At 43.0% G+C, this 26,237-nt stretch overlaps 1 protein-coding gene across 1 annotated transcript in view; it reads left to right on the top strand.

Moving 5' to 3' along the window:
- adamts17 (ADAM metallopeptidase with thrombospondin type 1 motif, 17) overlaps window positions 1-26,237 on the top strand; it is a 583,128-nt gene that overhangs the window by 72,693 nt on the left and 484,198 nt on the right. The window contains exon 7 of the mRNA XM_072278384.1: window positions 20,529-20,572. Within this exon, the coding sequence (XP_072134485.1) occupies window positions 20,529-20,572 (44 nt within the window). The remainder of the gene's footprint in view (window positions 1-20,528; window positions 20,573-26,237) is intronic.

Raw genomic sequence — 26,237 nt, forward strand, 5'->3', positions numbered from 1 at the left:
ATAAAGGAAATTACAGTGGCATGAGAGAGCAACTGGCTGAAGTTGACTGGAAAAGGACATTTGCAGGAAGGACAGCAGAGCAGCAATGGCTGGAGTTTCTGTGAAAAATGAGGGAAGTGCAAGACAGATATATTCCAAATAAGAAGAAATTTTCAAAGGGAAGAAGACACCACTGTGGCTGACAAGTGAAGTCATAGCCAAAGTAAAAGCAAAAGAGAGGGCATACAAGGAAGCCAGAGCTAGTGGGAAGATAGAAGATTGGGGACCTTGTAAAAACTTGCAGAAGGAAACTAAGAAGGTCATTTGGAAGGAAAAGATGAATGGTGAGAGGAAGCTGGCGACTAATATCAAAGAAAATAGTAAAAGCTTTTTTAAGTAAATGGTAAAAGAGAGTCGAGGGTAGATATAGGACCAATACAAAATGATGCTGGAGATATTGTAGTGAGAGACGCAGAGATGGCAGAGGAACTGAATGTGTATTTTGCATCAGTCTTCACAGTGGACATTCAAGAGTGTCAGGGGAGTGAAGTTTGTGCAGTGAAAATTGTGACTGAGAAGGTGCTCAGGAAGCTTAATGGTCTGAGGGTGGATAAATCTCCTGGACCTGATGGAATGCACCCTTGGGTTCCGAAGGAAGTAGCTGGAGAGATTGCAGAGGCATTAATGATGATCTTTCAAGAATCGATAGGTTCTGGTATTGTACTGGATGACTGGAAAGTTGCAAATGTTACTATGCTATTTAAGAAGGGTGGGAGGCAGCAAAAAGGAAACAATAGACCTGTTAGCCTGACATCAGTGATTGGGAAGTTGTTGGAATCAATTGTTAGGGATGAGATTGCAGAGTGCCTGGAGGCACATGACAAGATAAGTCAAAACCAGCATGGTTTCCTGAAAGGAAAATCCTGCCTGACAAACCTACTGCAATTCTTTGTGGAAATTACAAGCAGGATAGACGAAGGAGATGTAGTAGACGTGGTGTACTTGAATTTTCAGAAGGCCTTTGACGAGGTGCCGCACATGAGGCTACTTAGCAAGATAAGAGCCCGTGGAATTACAGTGAAGTTACTAGTGTGAGTGGAGCATTGGCTGATTGGCAGAAAACAGAGTGGGAATAAAGGGATCCTATTCTGTCTGGCTGGCTGCCAGTTACCAGTGGAGTTCCACAGGGGTCGAGGTTGGGACTGCTGCTTTTTACGATGTATGTCAATGATTTGGACTACAGTATTAATGGATTTTTGGCTAAATTTGCCGATGATAGAAAGATAGGTGGAGGAGCAGGTAGTGTTGAGGAAACAGAGAGCCTGCACAGAGACTTAAATAGTTTAGGGGAATGGGCAAAGAAGTGACAAATGAAATATTATGTTGGAAAGTGTACGGTCATGCACTTTGGTGGAAGAAATAAACGGGCAGACTATTATTTAAATAAAGAATTCAAAATACAGAGATGCAAAGGGACTTCAGAGTCCTTGTGCAAGATACCTTAAAGCTTAATCTCCAGGTTGGGTTGGTTGTGAAGAAGGCCAATGCAATGTTGGCATTCATTTCTAGAGGTATAGAATATAAGAGCAGGGATGTGAAGTTGAGGGTCTATAAGGCACTCGTGAGACCACACGGAGTATTGTGTGCAGTTTTGGGCTCCTTATTTTAGAAAGAATATGCTGATATTGGAGGGGGTTCAGAGAAGATTCACGAGAATGATTCCAGGAATGAAAGGGTTACTGTATGAGGAACATCTGGCAGCTCTTGGGCTGTATTCCCTGGAGCTCAGGAGAATGAGGGGAGATCTCAGAAACATTCAGATTGTTAAAAGGCCTGAACAGATTAGATATGGCGAAGTTGTTTGCCACGGTAGGAGATTCTAGGACGAGAGGGCACATCCTTTTAGAACTGAGATGCAGAGAAATTAGTTCAGTCAGAGGGTGGTAAATCTGTAGCATTTGTTATCACGAGTGGCTGTGGAGGCCAAGTCATTGGGTGCATTTAAGGCAGAGGTAGATAGGTTCTTAATTAGCCAGGGCATCAAAGGGTCTGAGGAGAAGAAGGCAGGGGAGTGGGGATGACTGGAAGAATTGGATCAGCCCATGACTGAATGGCGGAGCAGACTCAATGGGCCGAATGACCAACTTCTGCTTCTATATCTTATGGTCGGATGGTTTTCCATAGATTCTGCCTGACCTGCTGAGTTCCTCCAGTATTTGTGTTTGTGTGTGTGTGTGTGTGTGTGTGGCAGGAGCACGGACGCAATGTTTTAAACTTAGTTGTATGTATTCAGTAGTGAGACATGAGACCATGTTTCACTTGGAGTAACCAGACTCAGCAAGTTTTCAATATCTGAAAAGCTCGAATAGACCAGGACCATGACTGCAGAAGCAATTTTAATGACTTGTAATTTACAAATTTGTTGATTAACTGCAGTGTTTGCCGATCTTTTGAGGTATTTATGCAAACTGAGCCATTAAGCTAAGCTTCTGGAAGCTGTTTTCACATGGACTGCATCGCTTCAGGAAAAAGTTTAGTCAAAACCTTTTTTTAAAAAAAAAAGTCTGACAGTTCATTGCAAGAGCAGTTTCTATTTCTTTTGTAAATTGCTCATCTTTCCAACTCCTTTCCAGGTCTTTCCCAATTACCTGGGCCTTGGAGTTGTTGAAGTTATTGGAAAGTAATTTAAATCAGTTTTCGGTACTGATAGCAGAGTTCTCATGTGGCTGCCACAATAGTGGGTGTGGTGATCTTCTTGGAACTGCTTTACTTGATTGTATTGCCATAGGGTGGTAATATCCGTGGGAGGCTGACATTTGCTGCATCCTTGTTGCTGCTGTGGTAGCTATTTCTGACCTGTCTCTGTCCCTAATATTACCAACAGTGGCTAAAGCTCTGTTATTATGGTAACAGATCTGCCAAGTAAAAACAAAAGTAATTCCAAGTGGTCCCTCCTTTGGTTTTTGCTTAATTGTACCTGTGAATTGTAACAGTGCAAGAAGAAACTGATGAGATTCTCCTGACTTGTCACTACGTTTGCACAATGATTTGTAACGCCATGTGACAACTTTACATGTTATTAAAGACTCTGATTTATTTATCACATCTGCATCGAAACACACAGTGAAATGCGTCATTTGCATTAACAACCAACACACCCAAGGATGTACTGGGAGCAGCCTGCAGGTGTTGCGACGCATTCTGGTGCCAAGGTAGCACACTTGCAATGTTCGGCAGAACGACACAGCAACACAAGCCCTGTTCTTCCCTCTCACCTGTCCGTCCACTTGTGCAATACATAATCCTCCATCTCTGGCCTCCAGTGGATTTGTAGACACTGGGGCTTTGTCTTCCCCAAGGGACTCATAGATTCAGGTCTTTGGCCATCAGCCCTCGACTTCCAGATATTTGATCCACCCTCAGATGTTGATCCTTAGTATCGACTCCAGAACTTGCCGATCACCGAACATTGGTCTTGAACTCTGGACTCAGCGATGACGGGGTCCTGATGTAATGAACAAAGATCTTGCTCACCTTTTATCATCATATGCACTTGCTCTTCGCTCCGAACTCTCTTGTATACTTTTCATCAAGTGGTGCAATAGCCTTGAGTATTATCACAGTTTGCAATATTGCACCATTTCTAGGATTGATTTCTGATCTGTAATTTCAGGCTTTAGGGCTTCACCCATACCTTTCTGACTGCACATTTTCTTCACTCCAGCTTGGCATTGACTTCATGTAATCTCTTGATCACTTCACATAAAGTCAAATTTTGTTCTGTGTTTATGGCAATCAATAAAACAATATATGGGTCTCAAGTCAATGGTTCATAGCCTTGGACCTCATTATGGTTCTCTGATTGATTGCAGCTGCACTAATCCTTTTGTAGTGACATTCTTTTGCATTCCTCAACGGCACTTCCATTGATATAGCTACTTTGCAGGCAAATCGCATGTCATACTTTACACAGTAAACAATTTTAATTAAATTTGTTCCTCCACAGTCTTCACAAAAAACCCACTGGACTGGCTTACTTTAGAAAAGGCATCAAAATTGTTTCGTTCTGACGGCCTCCTTGGCGCCTTGTTCCCAAAGCCTGTTTTTTCAACTATTTTTGCAGGCTTTGGATTAAAGTTCTCTTTGAGTTTCTGCACAACATCCTCATCTTGTGTAGCATAAGACTATTTGTCAGTGTGCCAAATGCTTCTGAACCAACATCTTTTGGGCATATTGGATTGTTACGCTGCTGTATCTTCTGATTACTGTTCACTACACTATGGAATCCTATTGCGGATTGAGCCAGTTGTGCCAGCTGGCACCATGGTCATCACATTAACATTCCAATGACGATCATGTGAGCTGGATTCAGTGATGGAAGAGATGATCAGCTGACAGGAACTTAACGGATTTTGTTTGTCTTCATGGAAGCGGACCCACAAAATCCTGTCAAATATATCTGAGAGCACGCAGCTGAAGGAAATCTGTATTGGTACAAACAATAGGGGAGAAGTTGATGAAACCCAACTCTGTTAAATTCCAAGGATCTGATGCCCTACATCCTGGAGTTTTGAAAGTGGTGTCTAGGGAAATAGTGGAAGATGTCTGAATGAGGAGAGATTTGAGTAGATCATACCTGCATTCTCCAGAGATTAATGAGGCAATTTTATGAACATTTTAAAAATTCTTGTTAAACTCTGCAGGGCCTTTGTCAACAACAGGGTCATGCACCTCTCACTCAATGACTTTATTTAGCAGAGTTCTTCACCATCAACATCCTACAGTCAGCAGGTCAGAGGCTGGTGTTGCTGTTGGACTTGCCTGATAATACAAAGCCTTAAGACTAAATAGGTGCAGGATACTATGAATGGAATCTTCTCCACTTGCCCAGATGAGAACAATTCCAGCAAGATTCAAGAACCTCAATACCATCCAGTCAAATATCCTGTTTGCTTTGCACCCAGTCCAGAACGTTAAGCATTCCCTCCATCACCATGTTGTCTCTCTCACCTCCCACCCCCCCGACAATAAGTAGCTTCTATAAAGCACACTATACTTTTTCACCAAGGCTCCTCCTATAGCTACCATCAAATCCACAAAAGAATGAAGGCATCTGGGAGCACTAATGCTCCAGTTGTACATCTAGCTTGGCAGCACTGCTTCACTTCATTGCCTAAATCCTAGAACTTTGTACCATTCAGGGATACTTTCACCTGAAGAAATGCAGTGGTTCCAGAATGTGACTCACCACTATCTGCCAGAATGTATCATTCAATAATGGGACATGAACTAGCAACAAGGCCTTTCATTTTATGGTTGGTCTTCTGGAGAAATTGAGAACAGGACTAAACTTGGACTGATGTTAGGAAAGTGAGACAGATTTAAAACTGTGCTCTTGCTGAGGAAATGTGCCCCATATCAGAGTCAGGTTTACTATCACAGGCACATGTCGTGCAATTTGTTAACTTGGTGGCAGCAGTACAATGCAATACATGATAATATAGGAAAAATAAGTAGATGAATTACAGTAAATATATATATATATATATATATATATATACATATTAAATAGTTAAATTAAAAATAGTGCAAAAACAGAAATAATTGAGGTAGTATTCATGGGTTCTATGTCCATTTAGGAATTGGATGGCAGAGAGGGAAAGAAACTGTTCTTGAATCACTGAGTGTGTGCCTTCAGGCTTCTGTACCTCCTTCCTGATGGTAACAATGAGAAGAGGGCATGTCCTGGGTGATGGAGGTTCTTAATGATGGATGCTGTCTTTCTGAGTCATCGCTCTTTGAAGATATCTAGGATACTATGGAGTCTAGTACCCAAGATGGAATTGACTAATTTTACAACTTTCTGTAGTTTCTTTCGATCCTGTGCAGTAGCCTCCCCACCTCCCCCATACCAGACAGTGACGCAGCCTGTCAGAATGTTTACCACGATACATCAGCAGAAATATGGAGTAACTTAAGTGACAAACCATATCTCCTCAAACTCTTAATGAAATATAGCCACTGGCTTGCCTTCTTTATAGCTGCATCAATACGTTGGGACCAGATTAGACCCTCAGAGATCTTGACGCCCAGGGACTTGAAATCGCTCACTCTCTCCACTTCTGATCCCTCTGCGGATTGGTTTGTGTTCCCTTGCTGTATCCTTCCTGAAGTTCACAATCAGCTCTTTGGTCTTACTGACACTGAGTACAAGGTTGCTGCTATGACACCACTCAACTAGCTGATAGATCTGGCTCTTGTACGCCTTCTCGTCTTCATCTGAAATTCACCATACGATGGTTGTATCATCTGCAAATTTATAGATGTCATTTGAGCTATGTCTAGCCATACAGTCATGGGTATAGAGAGCGTGGAGTAGTGGGCTAAGCACATGTCAATACTAGGTGCACCAGTGTTGATTGTCAGGGAGGAGGAGTTATTAATACCAATCTGCATAGATTGCAGTCTTCGGTTAGGAAGTTCAGGATCCATCTGCAGAGGGAAGTACAAAGATCCAGGTTCTGTAGCTTATTGATCAGGTCTGTAGGAATGATGGTGTTAAACTCTGAGCTATATTTGACGAACAGTATCCTGACATGGGTGTTTGCATTGTCCAGCTGATCTAAGGCAGTGTGAAGAGTCATTGAGATTGTGTCTGCCATAGACCTATTGTGGCAATAGGCAAATTGCAGTGGGTCCAGGTCCTTGCTGAGGCAAGAGTTAATTCTGGCTATGACTGGCCTCTTAAAACATTTCATTGTCATAGATGTGAATGGTACTGGGTGACAGTCATTAAGGCAGATCTCTCTACTCTTCTTAAGCACTTGAATAGTTGTTGCCCTTTTGAAGCAGGTGGGAACTTTCGACTGCAGCAATGAAATTGAAAATGTTCTTGTATACTCCTGCCAACTGGTTGGCACAAGTTTTCAGAGCCTTACCAGGTACTCCATCAGAGCCTGCCACCTTGTGAGGGTTCACTGTCCTGAAAGGCAGCCTCTGAGACATAGATCACAGGGTCACTGAGTGCAGCAGGGATCTTCACAGTTGTTGGTATATTTTCCCTGTCAAAGCAGGCATAAAAAGGCATTGAGCTCATCTGGTAGTGAAGCATAGCTGCCATTCATGTTTTGAGGAAATGTCCTGCAAACCCTGCCAGAGTTGACTTGTTTCTTCCCTCCACAGGTCATACCTGGTTTTCTTGTACAGACCTGGGTCGCCAGATGTAAATACCACAGGTCTAGCCCTAAGCAGGCGATGAACCTGGTTCACCAACTGCTTTTGATTTGGGAATGTACAGCAAGTTTTTGTAGACACACACATCCACACAGATTTTAATGAAATCGGTAACAACTGTGGCATACTCATCCAGATTCGAAGCCGAATCCCTGAATAAGGTCCAGTCCACTGATTCAAAGCAGTCTTGTAAGCACTCCCGTGCTTCACCTGTCCATCCCTTCTTGGTGCTGTAGTCTTCAATCTCTGTCTGTACTCAGGGAGTAGAAGTACAGCCAGGTGATCAGACTTTCCAAACTGTGAGCTTGGGGTAGCATAATAAGCACTCTTGACTTTAGTGTAATACTGGTCCAGCATGTTGTTTCCTCTGGTATTACAAATGATTTGTTGGTGGTAATTAGTGACTTTTTCAAGCTGGCCTGGTTAAAATCTCCCAAAATGATGAGGAAGGTGTCAGTGTGTGTGGTTTCATGCATATTGATCACATTGTTCAGATCATTGTTTCACATTGGCCTGAGGTGGAATGTACATACCTCTGCTTTACACAGTTTTGTATTGAAGATCTTTATTTTTTATTTTTACCCTCACTCCTTCGAATAGTGAATTCAAAACCTGGACTATATATTGCATGAGTACCACCTCATGGCACTGGTGGTTTAATTCAACAGTGATATTTTTTTGTTTCCCCCTTGATCTTTAAGGGAAATTTCTCTGTTTACCATCTCTTGACCCTCTTGATTTTAAATAGTTCTGCCATGTTAAAGGATGAATGCCTGGAACGGGTGGTGGTGCTCTGTTGTGATGAAACTTGAGAGGAAGCTGCATGTGAGTTGGAGGAGGGTGGGTGGGTTGGTGGGAGGGTGCAGTACAAAATGATATTGTAACACTAGTAAATTAACAGTCGGTCAATCCTGTATTTCTCACATTTCATATCTCTTTACAATACAGGAGCACATTCAGCCCATTGAGCCTCTGCCTGACTCTTTGAGCACTCCCATCAATCCTGTTGCCCCCACTTATTTCCCAGTAACTCATTGTCCCTGCCACACTTACCAGTTGCTCTATGATCTTTTAACCTCCCACCCATCATTTAATGTGGCCAATTAACTCACCAGCCAGAGCATCTACATGATGTGAGAGAAAGCTGGGACACCTACATGGCCACAGAGAGATCCTGCAAACTCCATACAGACCTTACCTGAATTTCAGGCTATTACAGTTATCCATACAACAAACCAAGTGCTACAAGTTTCAGCAAAACTGATTTAATGAGTCTTACACATCATCTGGTAATGTAAGGTTCACCAGCAAAGTAACACAATCCAATAATGTAGCAGAATTCCTTCTACATTTTGTCATTGAACTTCTCCCTCTTCATGTTTCCTGAGAAAGCAAGGATTGCCTGCACAGCCCCTGATAAAGCTATTCCCAAACTTGCTCAGCACTGACTTGGATGGCTGTACTGAAAATGGCTTGGAACATTTCACTCACCAATAACTGCAAATGTAGTTTGCTATTGAGGGACACTTCCTGTATTTTATAGGGTGGATAGAATGCAGGCCCCCAGCAGGGCTTTGACGAGTTTTAGTAACTGATTTGTTGTTTTGACTAAGGGTTTAATGTCTGCTTTGAACTGCATTGCATGGAGATTTTGTGCCAGTGTCCTTCATGAAATCTGAGTGTTATGGAAGCAGGATATGATGTGGGAAGGATTTTAAAACTTATTGACTCCATAAATCAATTGGTTGTAGATCAACTCAATGTGACGCTAGCTGCGTGACCAGTTTGCTGCTTGTAATCTGGTGGAAGTTTGTATTTCCATTGCTGCCTGAGAGGAGTTTGTATGTTCTCCCTGTGACTGCATGGGTTTCCTCCGGTTGCTCCAGTTTCTCCCACAGTCCGGAGATGTACCGTTTGGCAGGTTAATTGGTTGTTATAAATTGTCCTGTGAATAAGTTGGGAGATTGCTGGATAGCATGGCTTGAAGGGGCAGAGGGGCCCATTCCACGCTGTATCTCAATAAGTAAAATAAACGTGGCAGATGGTTGATGCAATAGGGTGATGTGGGACCACGTTCAAGAGTTGGTAAAGCTTCCTCTGGTTTCATGAGACCCTGCATAAATACTATATTAAAGCAGCCATTGACAATGTAAAGGGAGGCCACTCTGTCAATTTGTCTATATTGACACTTTGAAAAGGAATTTTTTCTCTAAGTATACACTACTTATAAGTTATTACTGAATTTGCTTTATTCCCATCATTTTCAGATAGTATACCCCAATTCTCCCAACTCTTTCCGCCAAAACCCTCATCTCCTGTTAATTGTCTGAAATCTGAATCTACAGATTACTGACGGACAAGCATCAGCACAATCAGTTCGTTGAAAGCAAAGCAGACGTGGCCTCCAGTGGGCTGTCATTATCCACAGATAAGTTACCCCGCAGTGCAACCTACTCCTCAATCCTTTAATTAGATCAGAGCAGGCTATTGCAAAGAAACTGCTCAGTTGTTGTTTGATTCTGAACTATTGTTATATGCTGGGACTTCCAACACACAGTCCCATTGGTGCTGTCATCTGCTGGTCATTGTGTTGTTAGTGATGTATTTCACTGTTCATTTTAACTCCCTGCTTTGGGAATGATATCACCTCAGGTATCAGTTTTGTCTTGCCTGAGCTTTCAAACATTGTTGAAATCCCTCCAGATGTTTCAACAGTGTTATATTCCCAGCAGCTGTATCAAAATCTTCAGATTTCTATATCATCCCTCAAGTGTCTTATCTGCATGGCTTTTTCTGACATTGGCCAGTGAAGAGCAGTGTTCCTGTTTTAAACTTCAACAGAATTTCCAGCATTCCCTGAGTTTGTGTTAACTGATGGGTAGCAGTGTTGACCCGTGCATCTGAAGATTGACATGAGGCTTCTCCACAATGCAGACATTGCTGAAAAGGGTTTGTTGTTAATGTCTTCCAGTGACGACTGATGCTGAAGTAATTTAGTCAAGTGCAAAATTCCCCCACCTCATCATCCTTGGCAAGAGTAGCTTGCAAACTTATGTTAGCTGTAGAGTAAAATTGGATGGTGTCCTCCTTCAAAGTACAGTAACAAAACCTGAGACGGTGATGTGCCTCTCATGTGAGATGTGGCGGTCTTGGGGGAACTCCCCTCTCCTGCAGAGTCACATCTGCCAGAAGTGCATACGGCTGGGTGATCTGGAAGACCGTGTAAGGAATCCGGAGCAAGAGCTGGATGACCTTCGACTCATAAGGGAGAATGAGGCAGTCATAGATGAGAGCTACAGGGAGGTAGTCACACTTAGGCTGCTAGAAACAGGTTGTTGGGTGACAGTCAGAGGGGGCAGAGCAAAGGTGAGTAGACAGGTAGTGCAGAGCACACCTGTAGCCATTCCCCTGAATATTAAGTTTACTGTCCTGGATACTGTTGGCGGGGATGACCGACCAGGTGTGAGCCATGGTGGCAGGGCCTCTGGCACTGAGTCTGACCCTGTGGTGCAGAAGGGTGGGACGGAGAAGAGGAGAGCTGTCGTCATTGGAGACTCTATAGTCAGGGGAGCAGACAGGAGATTTTGTGGACGTGAGAAGGACACCGGCATTGTTTGTTGCCTCCCGGGTGCCAAGGTCCGGGATGTCTCTGACCGGGTGCACGACATCCTGGTACGAGAGGGAAAGCAACCAGAAATCGTGATACATGTTGGCACCAACGACATAGGCAGGAAGAGGGATGAGGTCCTAAAGTGTGAGTTTTGGGAACTAGACAGAAGGCTGAAGAGCAAGACCTCAAGGGTGGTGTTCTCAGGATTGCTGCCAGTGCTACGTGACAGTGATGGTAAGAATTGGAGGAGATGGCAGTTGAATGTGTGGCTGAGGAGTTGGTGCAGGGGGCAGGGTTTTAGATTTTTGGATCACTGGGATCCCTTCTGGGGAAGGTGGGACCTGTTCAGATTGGATGGGTTGCATCTGAACTTGAGGGGGAGCAAAATCCTTGCAGGTAGGTTTGCTAGCATGGTTCGGGAGGGTTTAAACTAATTTGCAAGGGGGATGGGATCTGGAGTGATAGAGCAGTGAAAGAAGTGCATGGAGTAAAGCCAGATCTAACATACAGAGAGGCTTTGAGGAAAGAGAAACAGAATAAAAGGTGTAAAGGTAGTAAGGTAGAAGGGCTAAAGAGCATGTACTTCAATGCATGAAGCATCAGGAACAAAAGTGATGAACTGAGGGCTTGGATACATACATGGAATTATGATGTAGTGGCCATTACAGAGACTTGGCTGGCACCAGGACAAGAATGGATTCTCAATATTCCTGGATTTCAGTGCTTTAAAAGGGATTGAGAGGGGGGATAAAGGGAAGGAGGGGTGGCATTACTGGTCAGAGATACTATCACAGCTACAGAAAGGGTGGGTAATGTAGCAGGATCTTCTTTTGAGTCAGTATGGGTGGAAGTCAGAAACAGGAAGGGAGCAGTTACTCTATTGGGAGTATTCTATATGCCCCTTGGTAGCAGCAGAGATTCCGAGGAGCAGATTGGGCTGCAGATTTTGGAAAGGTGCAAAAATAACAGGGTTGTTATCATGGGTGATTTAACTTCCCTAATATTGATTGGCACCTGGTTAGTTCCAAGGGTTTAGACGGGGCAGAGTTTGTTAAGTGTGAATGGGACGGATTCCTGTCACAGTATGTTGACAGGCTGACTGGGGGAAGGCCATACTAGATCTAGTATTAGATAACATACCGGGTCAGGTCAAAGATGTTTCAGTGGGTGAACATCTGGGGGAAAGTGACCACTGCTCCCTGGCCTTTAGCATTATCATGGAGAAGGATAGAATCAGAGAGGACAGGAAAATTTTTAATTGGGGAAGGGCAAATTATGAGGCTGTAAGGCTAGAACTTGCAGATGTGAATTGGGATGATGTTTTTGCAGGGGAATGTACTATGGACATGTGGTTGATGTTTAAGGATCTCTTGCGGGATGTTAGGGATAAATTTGTCCCAGTGAGGAAGATAAAGAATGGTAGGGTGAAGGTACCATGGGTGACAAGTGAAGTGGAAAATCTAGTCAGGTGGAAGAAGGCAGCATACATGAGGTTTAGGAAGCAAGGATCAGATGGGTCTATTGAGGAATATAGGGTAGCAAGAAAGGAGCTTAAGAAGGGGCTGAGGAGAGCAAGAAGGGGGCATGAGAAGGCCTTGGCAAGTAAGGTAAAGGAAAACCCCAAGGCATTCTTCAATTATGTGAAGAACAAAATGATGACAGGAGTGAAGGTAGGACCGATTAGAGATAAAGGTGGGAAGATGTGCCTGGAGGCTGTGGACGTGAGCGAGGTCCTCAATAAATACTTCTCTTCGGTATTCACCAAGCAGAGGGAACTTGATGACGGTGAGGACAATATGAGTGAGGTTGATTGTTCTGGAGCATGTTGATATTAAGGGAGAGGAGGTGTTGGAGTTGTTAAAATACATTAGGATGGATAAGTCCCTGGGGCCTGATGGAATATTCCCCAGGCTGCTCCACGAGGCAAAGGAAGAGATTGCTGAGCCTCTGGCTAGGATCTTTATGTTCTCATTGTCCATGGGCATGGTACCGGAGGATTGGAGGGAGGCGAATGTTGTCCCCTTGTTCAAAAAAGATAGTAGGGATAGTCCGGGTAATTATAGACCAGTGAGCCTTACGTCTGTGGTGGGAAAGCTGTTGGAAAAGATTCTTAGAGATAGGATCTATAGGCATTTAGAGAATCATGGTCTGATCAGGGACAGTCAGTATGGCTTTGTGAAGGGCAGATCGTATCTAACAAGCCTGATAGAGTTCTTTGAGGAAGTGACCAGGCATATAGATGAGGGTAGTGCAGTGGATGTGATCTACATGCATTTTAATAAGGCATTTGACAAGGTTCCACACGGTAGGCCTATTCAGAAAGTCAGAAGGCATGGGATCCAGGGAAGTTTGGCCAGGTGGATTCAGAATTGGCTTGCCTGCAGAAGGCAGAGGGTGGTGGTGGAGGGAGTACATTCGGATTGGAGGGTTGTGACTCGTGGTGTCCCACAAGGATCTGTTCTGGGACCTCTACTTTTCATGATTTTTATTAACGGCCTGGATGTGGGGGTAGAAGGGTGGCTTGGCAAGTTTGCAGACGACACAAAGGTTGGTGGTGTTGTAGATAGTGTAGAGGATTGTTGAAGATTGCAGAGAGGCATTGATAGGTTGCAGAAGTGGGCTGAGAAGTGGTAGATGGAGTTCAACCCAGAGAAGTGTGAGGTGGTACACTTTGGAAGGACAAACTCCAAGGCAGAGTACAAAGTAAATGGCAGGATACTTGGTAGTGTGGAGGAGCAGAGGGATCTGGGGGTACATGTCCACAGATCCCTGAAAGTTGCCTCACAAGTGGATAGGGTAGTTAAGAAAGCTTATGGGGTGTTAGCTTTCATAGGTTGAGGGATGGAGTTTAAGAGTTGCGTGGTAAAGATGCAGCTCTATAAAACTCGGGTTAGGCCACACTTGGAGTACTGAGTCCAGTTCTAGTCGCCTCACTATAGGAAGGATGTGGAAGCATTGGAAAGGGTACAGAAAAGATTTACCAGGATGCTGCCTGGTTTAGAGGGTATGCATTATGATCAGAGATTAAGAGAGCTAGGGCTTTACTCTTTGGAGAGAAGGAGAATGAGAGGAGACATGATAGAGTAATAGACTGGATAGCCAGCGCCTCTTTCCCAGGGCGGCACTGCTCAATACAAGAGGACGTGGCTTTAAGGTAAGGGGTGGGAAGTTCAAGAGGGATATTAGAGGAAGGTTTTTTACTCAGAGAGTGGTTGGTGTGTGGAATGCGCTGCCTGAGTCAGTGGTGGAGGCAGATACACTAGTGAAATTTAGGAGACTACTAGACAGGTATATGGAGGAACTTAAGGTGGAATTTAAGGAGGAATTTATATGAGAGGCAGGGTTTGAGGGTCGGCACAACATTGTGGGCCAAATGGCCTGTACTGTGCTGTACTATTCTATGTTCTATATTCTAAAGCAGTACAGCCCAGCGTGAGCCCTTTGCTCATGACGTATATGCCAACCATAATGACAGTTTCACTGCACATAGTCTATCACTAATTCCCTGCCTGTTCATGTGCCTATCTAAATTCTTCTTAAGCACTATTGCATCTGCGCGCACCATTTCTCCTGGCAGTGCATTCCATGCAGCTACCATTCTGTGTGTTAAAAGGAAGCTTTTCACATCAATTTCTTAAAAATTTTATCCTTCTCACCCTCGTCATACCATCTTGTATTTGATATTTTTTATCCTGGGAGAAGTACTCTGACATCAACCCTGTCTACATTTTTCATAATTTTTGAGAAGATCACTTAGTCTCTGACGCTCCAGAGAGGAAAATCCAAGTTTGCCCAGCTTTGTAGCTAACATTCTATAATCCAGGCAACATCTTTGTGAATGTCTTCTGCACTGAAGTCTCCCCAACACTTTCACATCCTTCCTGCAATGTTGTGGCCAGAACTGTACACGGTACTCTAAGCTTGGCCTGACAAAAGTTTAAAACAGCTGCAGCGTAACTTCCCAATGTTTGTACTCAACTCCTGGCTGATAGGCAGGATATATTTAGGCACCTGCACTCCAAGATCCCCTGTACATCAATGCTCCTAAGGGTCCTTCCATTTTCTCCACACCTTTCTCTTATATTTGCTCTCCATGAGTGTACACCTCATATTTATGTGAATTAAACTCCATTTGCCATTTCTCTGCCCACAATCTATATCCTGCTGAAACCATGAACAAACTTTCTCACCAACTATACTTCCCTCACTTTTTATGTATTCTGCAAACTTCCTTATCAGACCACTACATTTTCATCCTAATCATTTTCCTGAAATACATTCCTGACTCTTTATGGCTTCATGGTTGACTTGCTGCCCTAGTAATTGCAAGACATGAGTTTAAAATCTCAGTGTGTCAGATGGGTAATTTAAATTAGTTTATTATGCTAAGAGATTTCTGATGGTCATAGCTTCACTGGATTAGGTGAGAGAAATTACTGAAGCAATTTTCAGTGAAATTAATTACTTCAGATGCTAGATCCAGATCTGGGTGCATCAGATCTCCCAGCCCGCTGTTGTTTCTGGAACGCTCACTTTAGATGTTTTAATGTTTGCCTCATATGTCAGTATTACTGTTGGAGGATCTGTGGACAGTACAGATAAAAGTTAGCTCCCAGGTTTTAACCACCCCCAACCCACACTAAAAAGCCTATGAACAAAAATATTGTTAAGATCAAATAGTTTATCTGCTGAGGTAAATTGAAACTTTCTCGTAGAGATGGAATGGATGGCTTTTCCTCTGAACCAGAAGTTTGTTGATTGAAGTCTGACTCTGGAAGTTTCACAGTATGTAGATGTGGGAGTGTGTTGTGTCAGCAGATGTGCTTTGTTTTTGATATGGTAATCGAAGTTTCATTTTTCCTTTGATTTAACCCAAAGGGTTTCACAGATCTATGTGAAGAAGATGATTAGGAATTTCACCTTGTAACTTGACTAAATACCAATAATGTAGGTTAACCATGGACTTTTTGTATTACTGGGCACCGATAAACTGTGTCTCCCATGTTAAAACAGTGACAGCAATCCTTCATTGGCTGCGGGAAGGGATGTGTGTGCTCTCATGAAGGTTTTGGATCAAGATCCAGTTTGTTCACACTGGAATGTCGAAAACGCTGCTCTCCTCTCTGCCGGGGAAAGTTATGCGTTTGAAGAAACCTCTTCACATTATTGGCAAAGATCTTTTTTAAAATGAAGGCAAGGTCTGCTCAAATGGAATTTACTCCAAGTTTTCCCTGTTCTGAATTTTATTTTCCTGCCTCATTTCATTAATACAAGGGATAACGTTTGGACAGACATCAGTCGTAGATCGGCAAGGGCCGGAGATCTTAAGATGTTTGGACAAGTGTATGGATAGGAAAGATTCAGCAGGATAGGGGCCAAACATATTTCTGTGCTGCATTGCTCTGTGACTCTATCTGGAACTTAGTAAAAAACCTATAGCAAACTTCACAAATTTCAAAACGAGAGTTGTTCCATGAGGGTGGTAAAGGTTGTGGAAGCAAAATATACAGATAGAGTTAAGATTCACAGCACTCATCGCCTATATCCGCATTGCGCTATTTCACGTCAGTTTGCTGTGTATTGTAGTTGGGGCCTGAAATTACAGGGTATGGGTGACGGCAGTTTGCCCACCTTTGGTCAGGAACTTCCACATAACAAAATCTGCTTTAAAGAATAATCCAGTCTTAGCAAAGAATATTTCAGTTATGTGAAAACAGTTAAAATAATAAATCTGAACCAAAAGGGTCTGATATTGTCCTGGGAAAGAGCCAAAGCGGTGACAAGGCTTCCAAGGCAGTTAAAATAAAGCACCTGTGAGATTTTTAATGTAATGTATAAATCTGCATTCCTGCATGATGTAATACTGAGCATTTTAGAAAGATAAGTGCTTTGACATTCATTGCATTCATGTTTTAAAAATCTTTATGCAGTAGTCTTTCAGAAGTTTAGCAGTCTATTCAGCAGTGACCTGGGGATGTGCTTGTAAAGCACACTCGTGGATATTGAACTTGTAGACAGTTTGCTGCAGCTAGCACCATGTGATAATTGAACTGAGGTGGCTCTACAATAAATGCTGCTTGTGCAGATAAAATTTTATTTTTTGGAGAATTTGAGCAGCCCCAAGTGCACTCTGAACATAAGCCAAGGCTGCCTCGGTGGGATCTTTTGTGTATTTAAGTTTTCTCTGAATAAAGGTAACTTGTAATAGTGCTGCTGATGACTGTGCGTCATAGAACTCTCCCCTGGGGACCAACCCCACTTGGAAGGCAGACTGCCACGGATCTGGCAGTTGACCTGACTGGAAGCCAACCTGCTCCTTGCCAATGTAATCCCAGTGCTGACTGCCAGCGCTTGACTGCAGACCTGCTTCTCTGGCTGAATTGCAGCAGAATCAAAACTTGGTTTGTTCTGTTACCCTTTTGCTTTTGTTTATGGTTATTCTCTTCCGCCAATATTGTGGCAGTTTATGCCCTGTCTTTTTCTAGGAAATTATTAGGGTCCTCTCGCCACATAATCCAGCAGTTGTGAATCAGGAATTACTGTAGTTTAAAAAAAAAGTTCTGTAATAGTGCTTAGATCCAGCAAGCGTTAAGTTGTTGATGTTAAATGGCTTTGCCACATATCAATACGCAGGAGTAGACGATGGAGTTTTTTTTCATAACAAATGGATCTGATTTCTTTGCAAGAGATCTTGGCAACTTCTTGACAATATGGCACCCAAAGACTCCAAATCTGCAGTCCTCAGAAATTAGGCAATTGGTGAACTAGTTGCTCAGAGGAAACTGATCATTAAGAAAAAGTCTAAATAGACTGTAACAAGTCAGACACCCAGAGCTGACTTCTGACTTTACCATCCAACCTCTGCCTTCCTTAACTGCGGTCTCCGAAAGTAGTGTTGACCTATAAAAGAAGTCTTTCAGATGACGAGTTAAATTAGTTTGCACCTGCTCAATCGTAGTCAAAAGGCTTCAAAATGTGCCCTTCAGCCATCTGGTCCATGCTGACTAAAACTTCCACCTAAATGAGTTTCATTCATTTCTGTATGGCCCAATCTCTCCTGTATCCACAGTCCTTCCTTTTGTTTCCCTGCAACCTAAAACAAGATTTAAGATTTTAGCTTTTTTGGTTCTGAATTTTTTTATATGCAAGTCTTTGACCTGAACTGTGAGCGTCGTTTCTCACACTAGATACTGCCTGACCTACTGGGTATCACCAGCGTCATCTTAATTTATTTCAGATTTAGGGTACTTTGTTTCTCAACCTAAATCATTCTCACCCAGTTGGGCCAAAGCACTTGTTTTTGTGCTGAATAACTCTCTGAATCTGTTTGTGATAGGTAACTTTGTGATGAGCATTGGACCACATATCCAAGTTGTCAGGGTGTGAGTTCCTTCTCTGTAGCATTGCCTAACACTGCCTATACTGAAATCCGATCTAGACCTGCTGATCCCCGCACTTCCCTTGCCTGTGTCCCAGTTCCACTGTTCCACTTCCCCACCTCGCACCCAGTTTAGTCACCACCAACTCGATGGTCTGCACCAGCTTCCAGTTAAGAAACACCTTGATTTTAAACAGAAACAGAAGACGTTGGGAAGAAAACCCCAACAGGTCAGGTAGCATCTGTGGAAATAAGGTTCCAGCAAGAGATTTGGCTTATGGTCTGTAACTCTTGACCACATCTAGCGTGAGGTTTCAGTGGAACTAGAGGGTCAGGAATGTATCAAATTATGTCAGAGAATTTGGAACAAAATAAATAGAATGCAGTAAGTAATAGGGACAGATTTTATTGAAGGCGTATTGCTGATATATTTCCTGTTCCTGGCAACCAGGTTTGCAGATTCAGTGTGAGTAGTTAGTTTAGCATACGAGGGATAGGTTACAGACTCAAAAGAAGCTGACCAGATTATTAGTGGTATACAGTAAAGAGTGAGCTGACAGATGGCTAGTGAAGTTTGATGTGGACGGGCCTACTGAGTGTTTCCATCCTTTCATGTTATTTTGATCTGGATTCATTGAAGTTAATTAGTGGATCTTGAAAGTTAAAAATCAGAGTATACGCTTTCTGTATTCAATATAAAATTTCCTAGAGAGAAGTGGGGAGAAAGCTATCCATAAATTAATTCCATGTTCACCTTATTTGTATGAGAGCTCAGTAGGAATTAAAAGATTAGGATACTGAGAGGTGTTTATGAGCTGAATTTGAGTGTAGTAGAAAGCTGTCCAGTATTGTGGGGAGCTGAAGGTTCTCCTGCAGTTTTGGTTCCCAATGTTAAAGGAAGGAAACATTGCTTAAAAACACCAGTATTGGCAGTAAGAAAAGTTCATCTGATCCTGCCTGATGCAGATGAGAGGTCAGAAGGACAATTTCTTTTCAAAATATCTCAGAACTTTGGATTAGTTCCTCTTCACTCCAATGTCTTAGTTCCCTTCTTGAAGGCCATTTTCATTGAGGTGTGCGTCAGAACCATGAAACAAGGGAGAGGGAAGATCAAATGGCTAGCTCATCCAGCCCTGGTGAGATGTGGTTGCACAGTCAGCTGATCAGTCTCCTGGAGAGGGGGAGCAAAAGCCTTTGCCAATTTTGAGATTCATCCCTCAACCTGGTGATAGTCATACCACACATGGTCAGTGCTGACTCTCCCTGTGGTCCACCTGCCACTGTGTGTCATCTCTGACCCTGATATTGATTTAATGTTAACCATAAATCATAATTTAAGAATTGTTTATTATCTCCTTGCCTGTGTGTTGTGTCTATTGTATATTTCAGTCCTTTGCTTCTAGAGCAGCTCTCAGGACTGAAGCTGATGTCATTATCATAGTCATACTTTATTGATCCCGGGGGAAATTTGTTTTCGTTACAGTTGCACCATAAATAATTAAACAGTAATATGTAAATTATGCCAGGAAATAAGTCCAGGACCCGCCTATTGGCTCAAGATGTCTGACCCTCCAAGGGAGGAGTTGTAAAGTTTGATGGCCACAGGCAGGAATGACTTCCTATGACGCTCTGTGTTGCATCTCGGTGGAATGAGTCTCTGGCTGAATGTACTCCTGTGCCCACCCAGTACATTATGTAGTGGATGGGAGACATTGTCCAAGATGGCATGCAACTTGGACAGCATGCTCTTTTCAGACACCTCCGTCAGAGAGTCCAGTTCCATCCCCACAACATCACTGGCCTTACGAATGAGTTTGTTGATTCTGTTGGTGTCTACTACCCTCAGCCTGCTGCCCCAGCACACAACAACAGTGAACTGATCTCTCATTGTACAGCCCGTGAGCAACCGTCTACTGCACCCATCCAATATCCCACAAACTCGTGACTCCACAAGAAATGACCCATGCCCTTTGACATTTCTCCTGCTCCTCATCAGCAAAGCTCACTAACGCCCACCCATACCTCCCTTTATTATCCCCTATTGCCACCAACATTCTCTCCCAAACAGTCATGCACCATATTAATAAGTTACCTCCTCCTCCTCATCCGCATACATATCTTCACTCTTCTCACCTGTAACACTCAACATATACTGTTCCAAAAGGCATCTGAGTGAAGAGCGTGTTTTTTTTTAAATTTGGTTTGAATTTATCATTTAACGGGCATAATTTTGCAGCATTGCTTAATGCTGCCTGGCTTTGTAGTTGTGTCAGGGACACATGAAGAATTATCTTCAGAAAGTGATCCCCTCTTCCCATTTGTTTGCAGGACTAACTTCTGTGTGCATAAAGATGAGCCCTGTGATACTGTGGGTGAGTAAAAGCTCCTTGAAATATAAAATGATTTGTGTCTTTAAAAAAAAAAATGAATTACTGATCTTATGAGAACTTGTTATTGCATTTTTTTTGAAAGTTCAAGTTTAATTGTCATTCAATCATACGTGAACACCCTTGAATACAGCCAAACAAACCAATGTTACTCTGGGGCCAAGATACAAAATGCAGTACCAACAGTCATTCACAGAACAACGCACACAAAGCACATAAGATAGCAAGCATTTATGAAATATTCATGGACTCAGGGTCTTGAACTGATGCAGCTATCTACAGTTAAACACAATACAGCTTTTTTATCCTGAGCAAACTCAGCGGGGGGGGGGAGGTGGGGGGATGCCCCTGCTTGGTTGCTGCGCCACACTGCATTCGATGGAGTGCCTTGACTCCAGTACTCCTCTTCTGGGTGGCTGTAAACAGGTGACACCGCGGTTTCATTGATATCAATGGCACCTTCATTGAAGCTATATCTGCAGTTTCTTGTGATGTTTGTTTTTAAGAGATATTTAGCTTGGAGTTTACACTCCACTTATAAACTAGCTTGGATGAAGATGAAAGCCTCAGAACTACAAGATTCTACTTGAGACATGAGAAATTATTTAAGTGAAATCATGATCATAGTGCTGTCGATTTACCAGTATGTGCAAACATGCCCAGATTTTCTCTCCGTGCTCTGCCCTGCAAAGACATCCTCTGGCCCTGCCTCTGGGAGCTGCCCATCTTCACCCCCAGATTACTTTCATAGTTAAATCTTAGTTATTTGTTTTGAATAATCTGCTTTAATCAGTTTAGTGTGTTTTACTAAGTTTGTGCTTTTCTCTAATCACATTTAGAAATTTTTAACCATGCGCTGAATTCTGACGGACTGATGTTTCCATTAAAACAATTCGTATTAAAAATTCTGGAAAATGAAGACCTGAGGAGTTTTATTATTCCACAGTGATTCTGATTTAGTAGAATTTTGGCATTACACCATACTGCTTTATTAATTTCAGATTAATCTGGATTTTTGGAATTGATGATTATGTTTGGCTATGTTTCAATGGAGCTGTGTTACTAAGTGAATTATCAGTATCACTGGATTATAGTGATGGTTGTTACAATCAGACCAAGATATGTTGATGAAATCACTGGGATGGAATTGTGCAAGTGATGTAGGAATTACGGGGAGCAATTTTCATCCTAAATTCCAGCAGAATTTTGATAGTTGTGAGCCAGTTGTTTTCCTGCTGGATTAATGAGCCCATTGATGTCCACCAAAGAAGCGATACAAATGGACATACAGCACAAGTTATCCATTTCAAAGGTGGGTGTACATCAGGTAGCTTGTTTATAGGAAGGATACAAGGTACAAGTCAGTTCACAGAGTGGGGTGTGTAAAGGTACCCAGGAACTAATTCAGGCAGAGAGGGTAATAGGTACACAATCACAACTAGAGTGTACAACAGCCACCAATTCACAGCAGACCCTACAGAAGGAATCCATATCACAAGCAGAGTGTTAAAATAGCAACCCAATTCACAGCTAGAACGTATAGCTGTCTCAATACATGGGCAGAAGGTACAGCAAGAACTTAATTTACGTGCAATGAACACAGCAATTTTCCATTTCCAGCAAGATGTATGTGAGATATTCAATACATACAGAGTTTACAGCAAGAATCTAGTAATAAGGGAGTATAATGTTTGTAATCGGAGAAGGTATTTGTTCTCTGAATCCATAACATGGGACATCAGCCTTATGGTCACAGCTTGTGCTTTCAGAAATTAAACGAGGAATGCTTTTTACAAGGGGTGGCAGAAAACTGGAATCCTTTACCTCAAGCAGCTGCGTAATTTGTGTGCCAGTGGAACTTTCTAAGGCTGAGGCTATCTGAATTTCATTGGGCAAGACTGCTGGAGACGAGGAGTAAACAGAAATAAGGTGTAGATCGTTCTTGTTCTGTTTGAATAGTCGAATGGGAATGTGAGCAGAATGGCCGTCTCTCACTCCTATGAATACATCCTGCCGCAAAAGAGGAGTAACCCAGGCTGTGTCTTTCTGTGTGAAGTTTAAATCTAATAGTTCAATGGATAGCTTGAGGACAACTTGAAGGTTGCTGTCTGCTGCTGAGGAGATTTCCCTTTACCTGAGAATGACTGGCCACCTTTCCCTGTAGTGGAGGTTTATTATGTAAGGAATTCAGAAGGATGTGTCACTCAGAATGTATAGACTGAATACAGACACAATGCCATGTAATTTATAAACCTCACAGTTGAGTTTACCATTGACTGTGCTTGGAGTTGCTGAGTAATACAGACTTGCTTTTAGATTTGACACAACTGGGTTTCAGGCAGTAGGTTCTGATTCAGAGTCTCAGGTTATTGTGATCATTTACGAGAATTGGTTGTTTCGGATTGTTTTTGTGGTGTATTGGGAGCCTGTCTGTGAAAGTGTTACACAGTGCTGAGTAGATGCATTAAATAATCCAGGAGCTTCAGCACATGTGTTAACACTTTATTGAAGAGCAATAACGGATGTGCATGCTAAAGTCACATGTACAATTATGTCATCGCATCTGTCTCTCACACACATACACATATGACTCATTCACAGATTTAATTACAAATAGAGTACACTGCTTTTCTTTCAAAGAATGGTTTGGGTATTTATAGCAAAGACAGGTTCAGTCCATTGTCTGGCTTTCTCAAACACTTGGTTCTGTTTAATAGTGATCAGGTTTCAGGCTGTAACTACCTCCTCATCTGGAGAATGTGTAAAAAATCAACCTCGCCTCCTCTCTTTGGAGTCAAACATAATCCTTTGTCAGTATAGATACTGTATCATCTTCTAGAATGCATTCATCACTGCGCATTTCTCCCATGTACTGCAACCTTAATCTATCTCACCGATACTCCACTTAAGCCTGTTTGTTGTACTTCATCTTCGATCTTCACTCTTATTCTCCTTTTCTTGAACTATTTCACTTTTCCTCATCCAGAAATGCTATGGTGTGAATCACAATTGTGCTTTTGTATCACCTTTTGTCCCTCCACCCACACCTCTGTGCCAGGCTGGTGTAGACTTCATCTGTCTCTGTGCCAGGCTGGTGTAGACTTCATCTGTCTCTGTGCCAGGCTGGTGTAGATGCCATTTGTCCCTGCACCCACACCTCTGTGCCAGGCTGGTGTAGACTCCATTTGTCTCTGTGCCAGGCTGGTGTAGACGCCATTTGTCCCTGCATCCACACCTCTGTGCCAGGCTGGTGTAGACTCCATTTGTCTCTGTGCCAGGCTGGTGTAGACGCCATTTGTCCCTCTACCCACACCTCTGTGCCAGGCTGGTGTAGACTTCATCTGTCTCTGTGCCAGGCTGGTGTAGACTCCATTTGTCCCTGCACCCACACCTCTGTGCCAGGCTGGTGTAGACTTCATCTGTCTCTGTGCCAGGCTGGTGTAGACGCCATTTGTCCCTGCACTCACACCTCTGTGCTAGGCTGGTGTAGATGCCATTTGTCCCTCCAATCACACAACTGTGCCAGGCTGGTGTAGACGCCATTTGTCCCTGCACCCACGCCTCTGTGCCAGGCTGGTGTAGACGCCATTTGTCCCTGCACCCACACCTCTGTGCTAAGCTGGTGTGGACTCCATTTGTCTCTCTGCCAGGCTGGTGTAGACGCCATTTGTCCCTGCATCCACACCTCTGTGCTAGGCTGGTGTAGATGCCATTTGTCCCTGCACCCACACCTCTGTTCCAGGCTGGTGTAGACTCCGTTTGTCTCTGTGCTAGGCTGGTGTAGACTCCATTTGTCTCTGTGCCAGACTGGTGTAGACTCCATTTGTCCCTGCAGCCTCACCTCTATGCCAGGCTGGTGTAGACTCCAGTACATACAAAGTCTGCAATATATCCTGTGGGATGAATCCTGTGATGGAGAGTGGCCCTGCATTATACTCAAGCAGGAAATTAGCTCAACAATGATTCATGGCTAGATGCGAAACAACCTTGGGAAAAGTTGAGAATGTTTGACCTTCCAGCCACGCTTTTGGAGGGTGGATGGTTTGGGGAATTAACGTATACTTTGCACTGTTCCCCCGCAGAAAGCATTCAAACAGATGTGACCTGAATGGAATCTTGTCTTAAGCTGTGGAAATCAACTTGAAGTCCTCCCATATGCCCTCTGCTGCCAGGCACGATCCATGTTTAATCCATTTAGAAAGAGCATTGATGAAGACGAGAAAGTTATAACACTTTTCACACAAAAGTTGATATTGGCTCCTTAAAATACTGGCAGTGGCTGTTTGCAACTCTGTAGGGTTGTCACTGAGGGAGTTGTTTTGTACACTCAATAACTTGTGCGCACTGTCCCTTAACCTTTTTCAACACTGATAACAGTAGTTTTTACCTTGACTGGTTCAGTCTCTTTTGAATGTAGTTCTTCTTGGACTCAAACTCTCAGAAAATGGGGGTGACAGTTTTGTGTCCCCTCATCAGGCCCCCAAAATTCCTTCTGTTGTGAGTTGGTTTGGAATCCACATTTGGACTCTTAGTCGCATTTGTCAAACCTTTGGGTACTTGCTCATGTATGTGTTGAAGAGGAGTATCTCCCACTGGTATCTCTGTAGTTGTGATGGGTATGTGATTAGCCACCAGTCGTCAGATCAACCCTGTGTATGTTCTCGTTATCTGCATCTGAATGGTCTTGTTGCTGGTGCAGGATAATGCTCACTAAACTCATCTGTCCAGTTAATCTTTCAGTTAATTTGGTGAAATTAAAAAAAACTGCTAGAAATGTACAATAAAAAAAATAGTGCTTGTAACACTCGGGCATCTGTGAACTGAGAAACATTTGGGTCAAAGACCCTTCATCAGAACTGGAAAGAGGAAGCAAGTTAATTGTGTGTTGTATAGGGGGAGGTTTGGATAGAATAGAGGGGATTATCTCGTGTAGCCTTTATCTTCTCCACCACTCTCTGGAACTTAAAACTGATTATTTTCTCCTTCCTTTTCTGATAAAGGGTCTTTGATCTGAAACATGTAACGCTGATGGATTTGTGGAACTCCATTCAGGTCCACAGAAACTGCTTGACCTGCTGATTTTCCGATTCCACTTTATTATAGGAAGATGAGAAACAGAAACGAGTAGGCCAACTGCTTCACCATTCTATACAATATTGATTGATCCTCCACCCCAATGTCAGTAATTGAGCTACTGCAGTCCCTCAGGGTAGAGAATTCCAATGATTGACCACTCCTTGAGTAAATAAACTTCTCAGTTGTTCCATCATGATGCACAACACAAGAAAACAAGAGCAGGAGTAAACTGCCAGGCTCCTCTGGCCTTCCCTGTATTTCAATCTGATCATAGCTGATCCACACTAGCCAGATCCCCATGACCCTCACTCCCCTGATCTTTCAAATTTTTCTCAATCTCCACCTTAAATCCATTTAATGATCTGTCCTCCACTACTCCCAGGAGCAGAGAATTCCAGATATTCACTGTTTCATGTGACCGTCTGCTAAGTTTGCATCTCTGTCCACTTGTTTGTGACCCTCATACTCATGAAAATAGCTCAATATCTACCCAGTCAAGCCCTTTCAGAATCTTGCATGCTTCTATAAGGTCATCTTTCATTCTTCTAAATTCCAAGCGATATAGATCCAAACT

The sequence above is a fragment of the Mobula birostris genome, chromosome 14, assembly GCF_030028105.1.
Source record: "Mobula birostris isolate sMobBir1 chromosome 14, sMobBir1.hap1, whole genome shotgun sequence".
In the NCBI taxonomy this organism is placed as follows: domain Eukaryota; kingdom Metazoa; phylum Chordata; class Chondrichthyes; order Myliobatiformes; family Myliobatidae; genus Mobula; species Mobula birostris.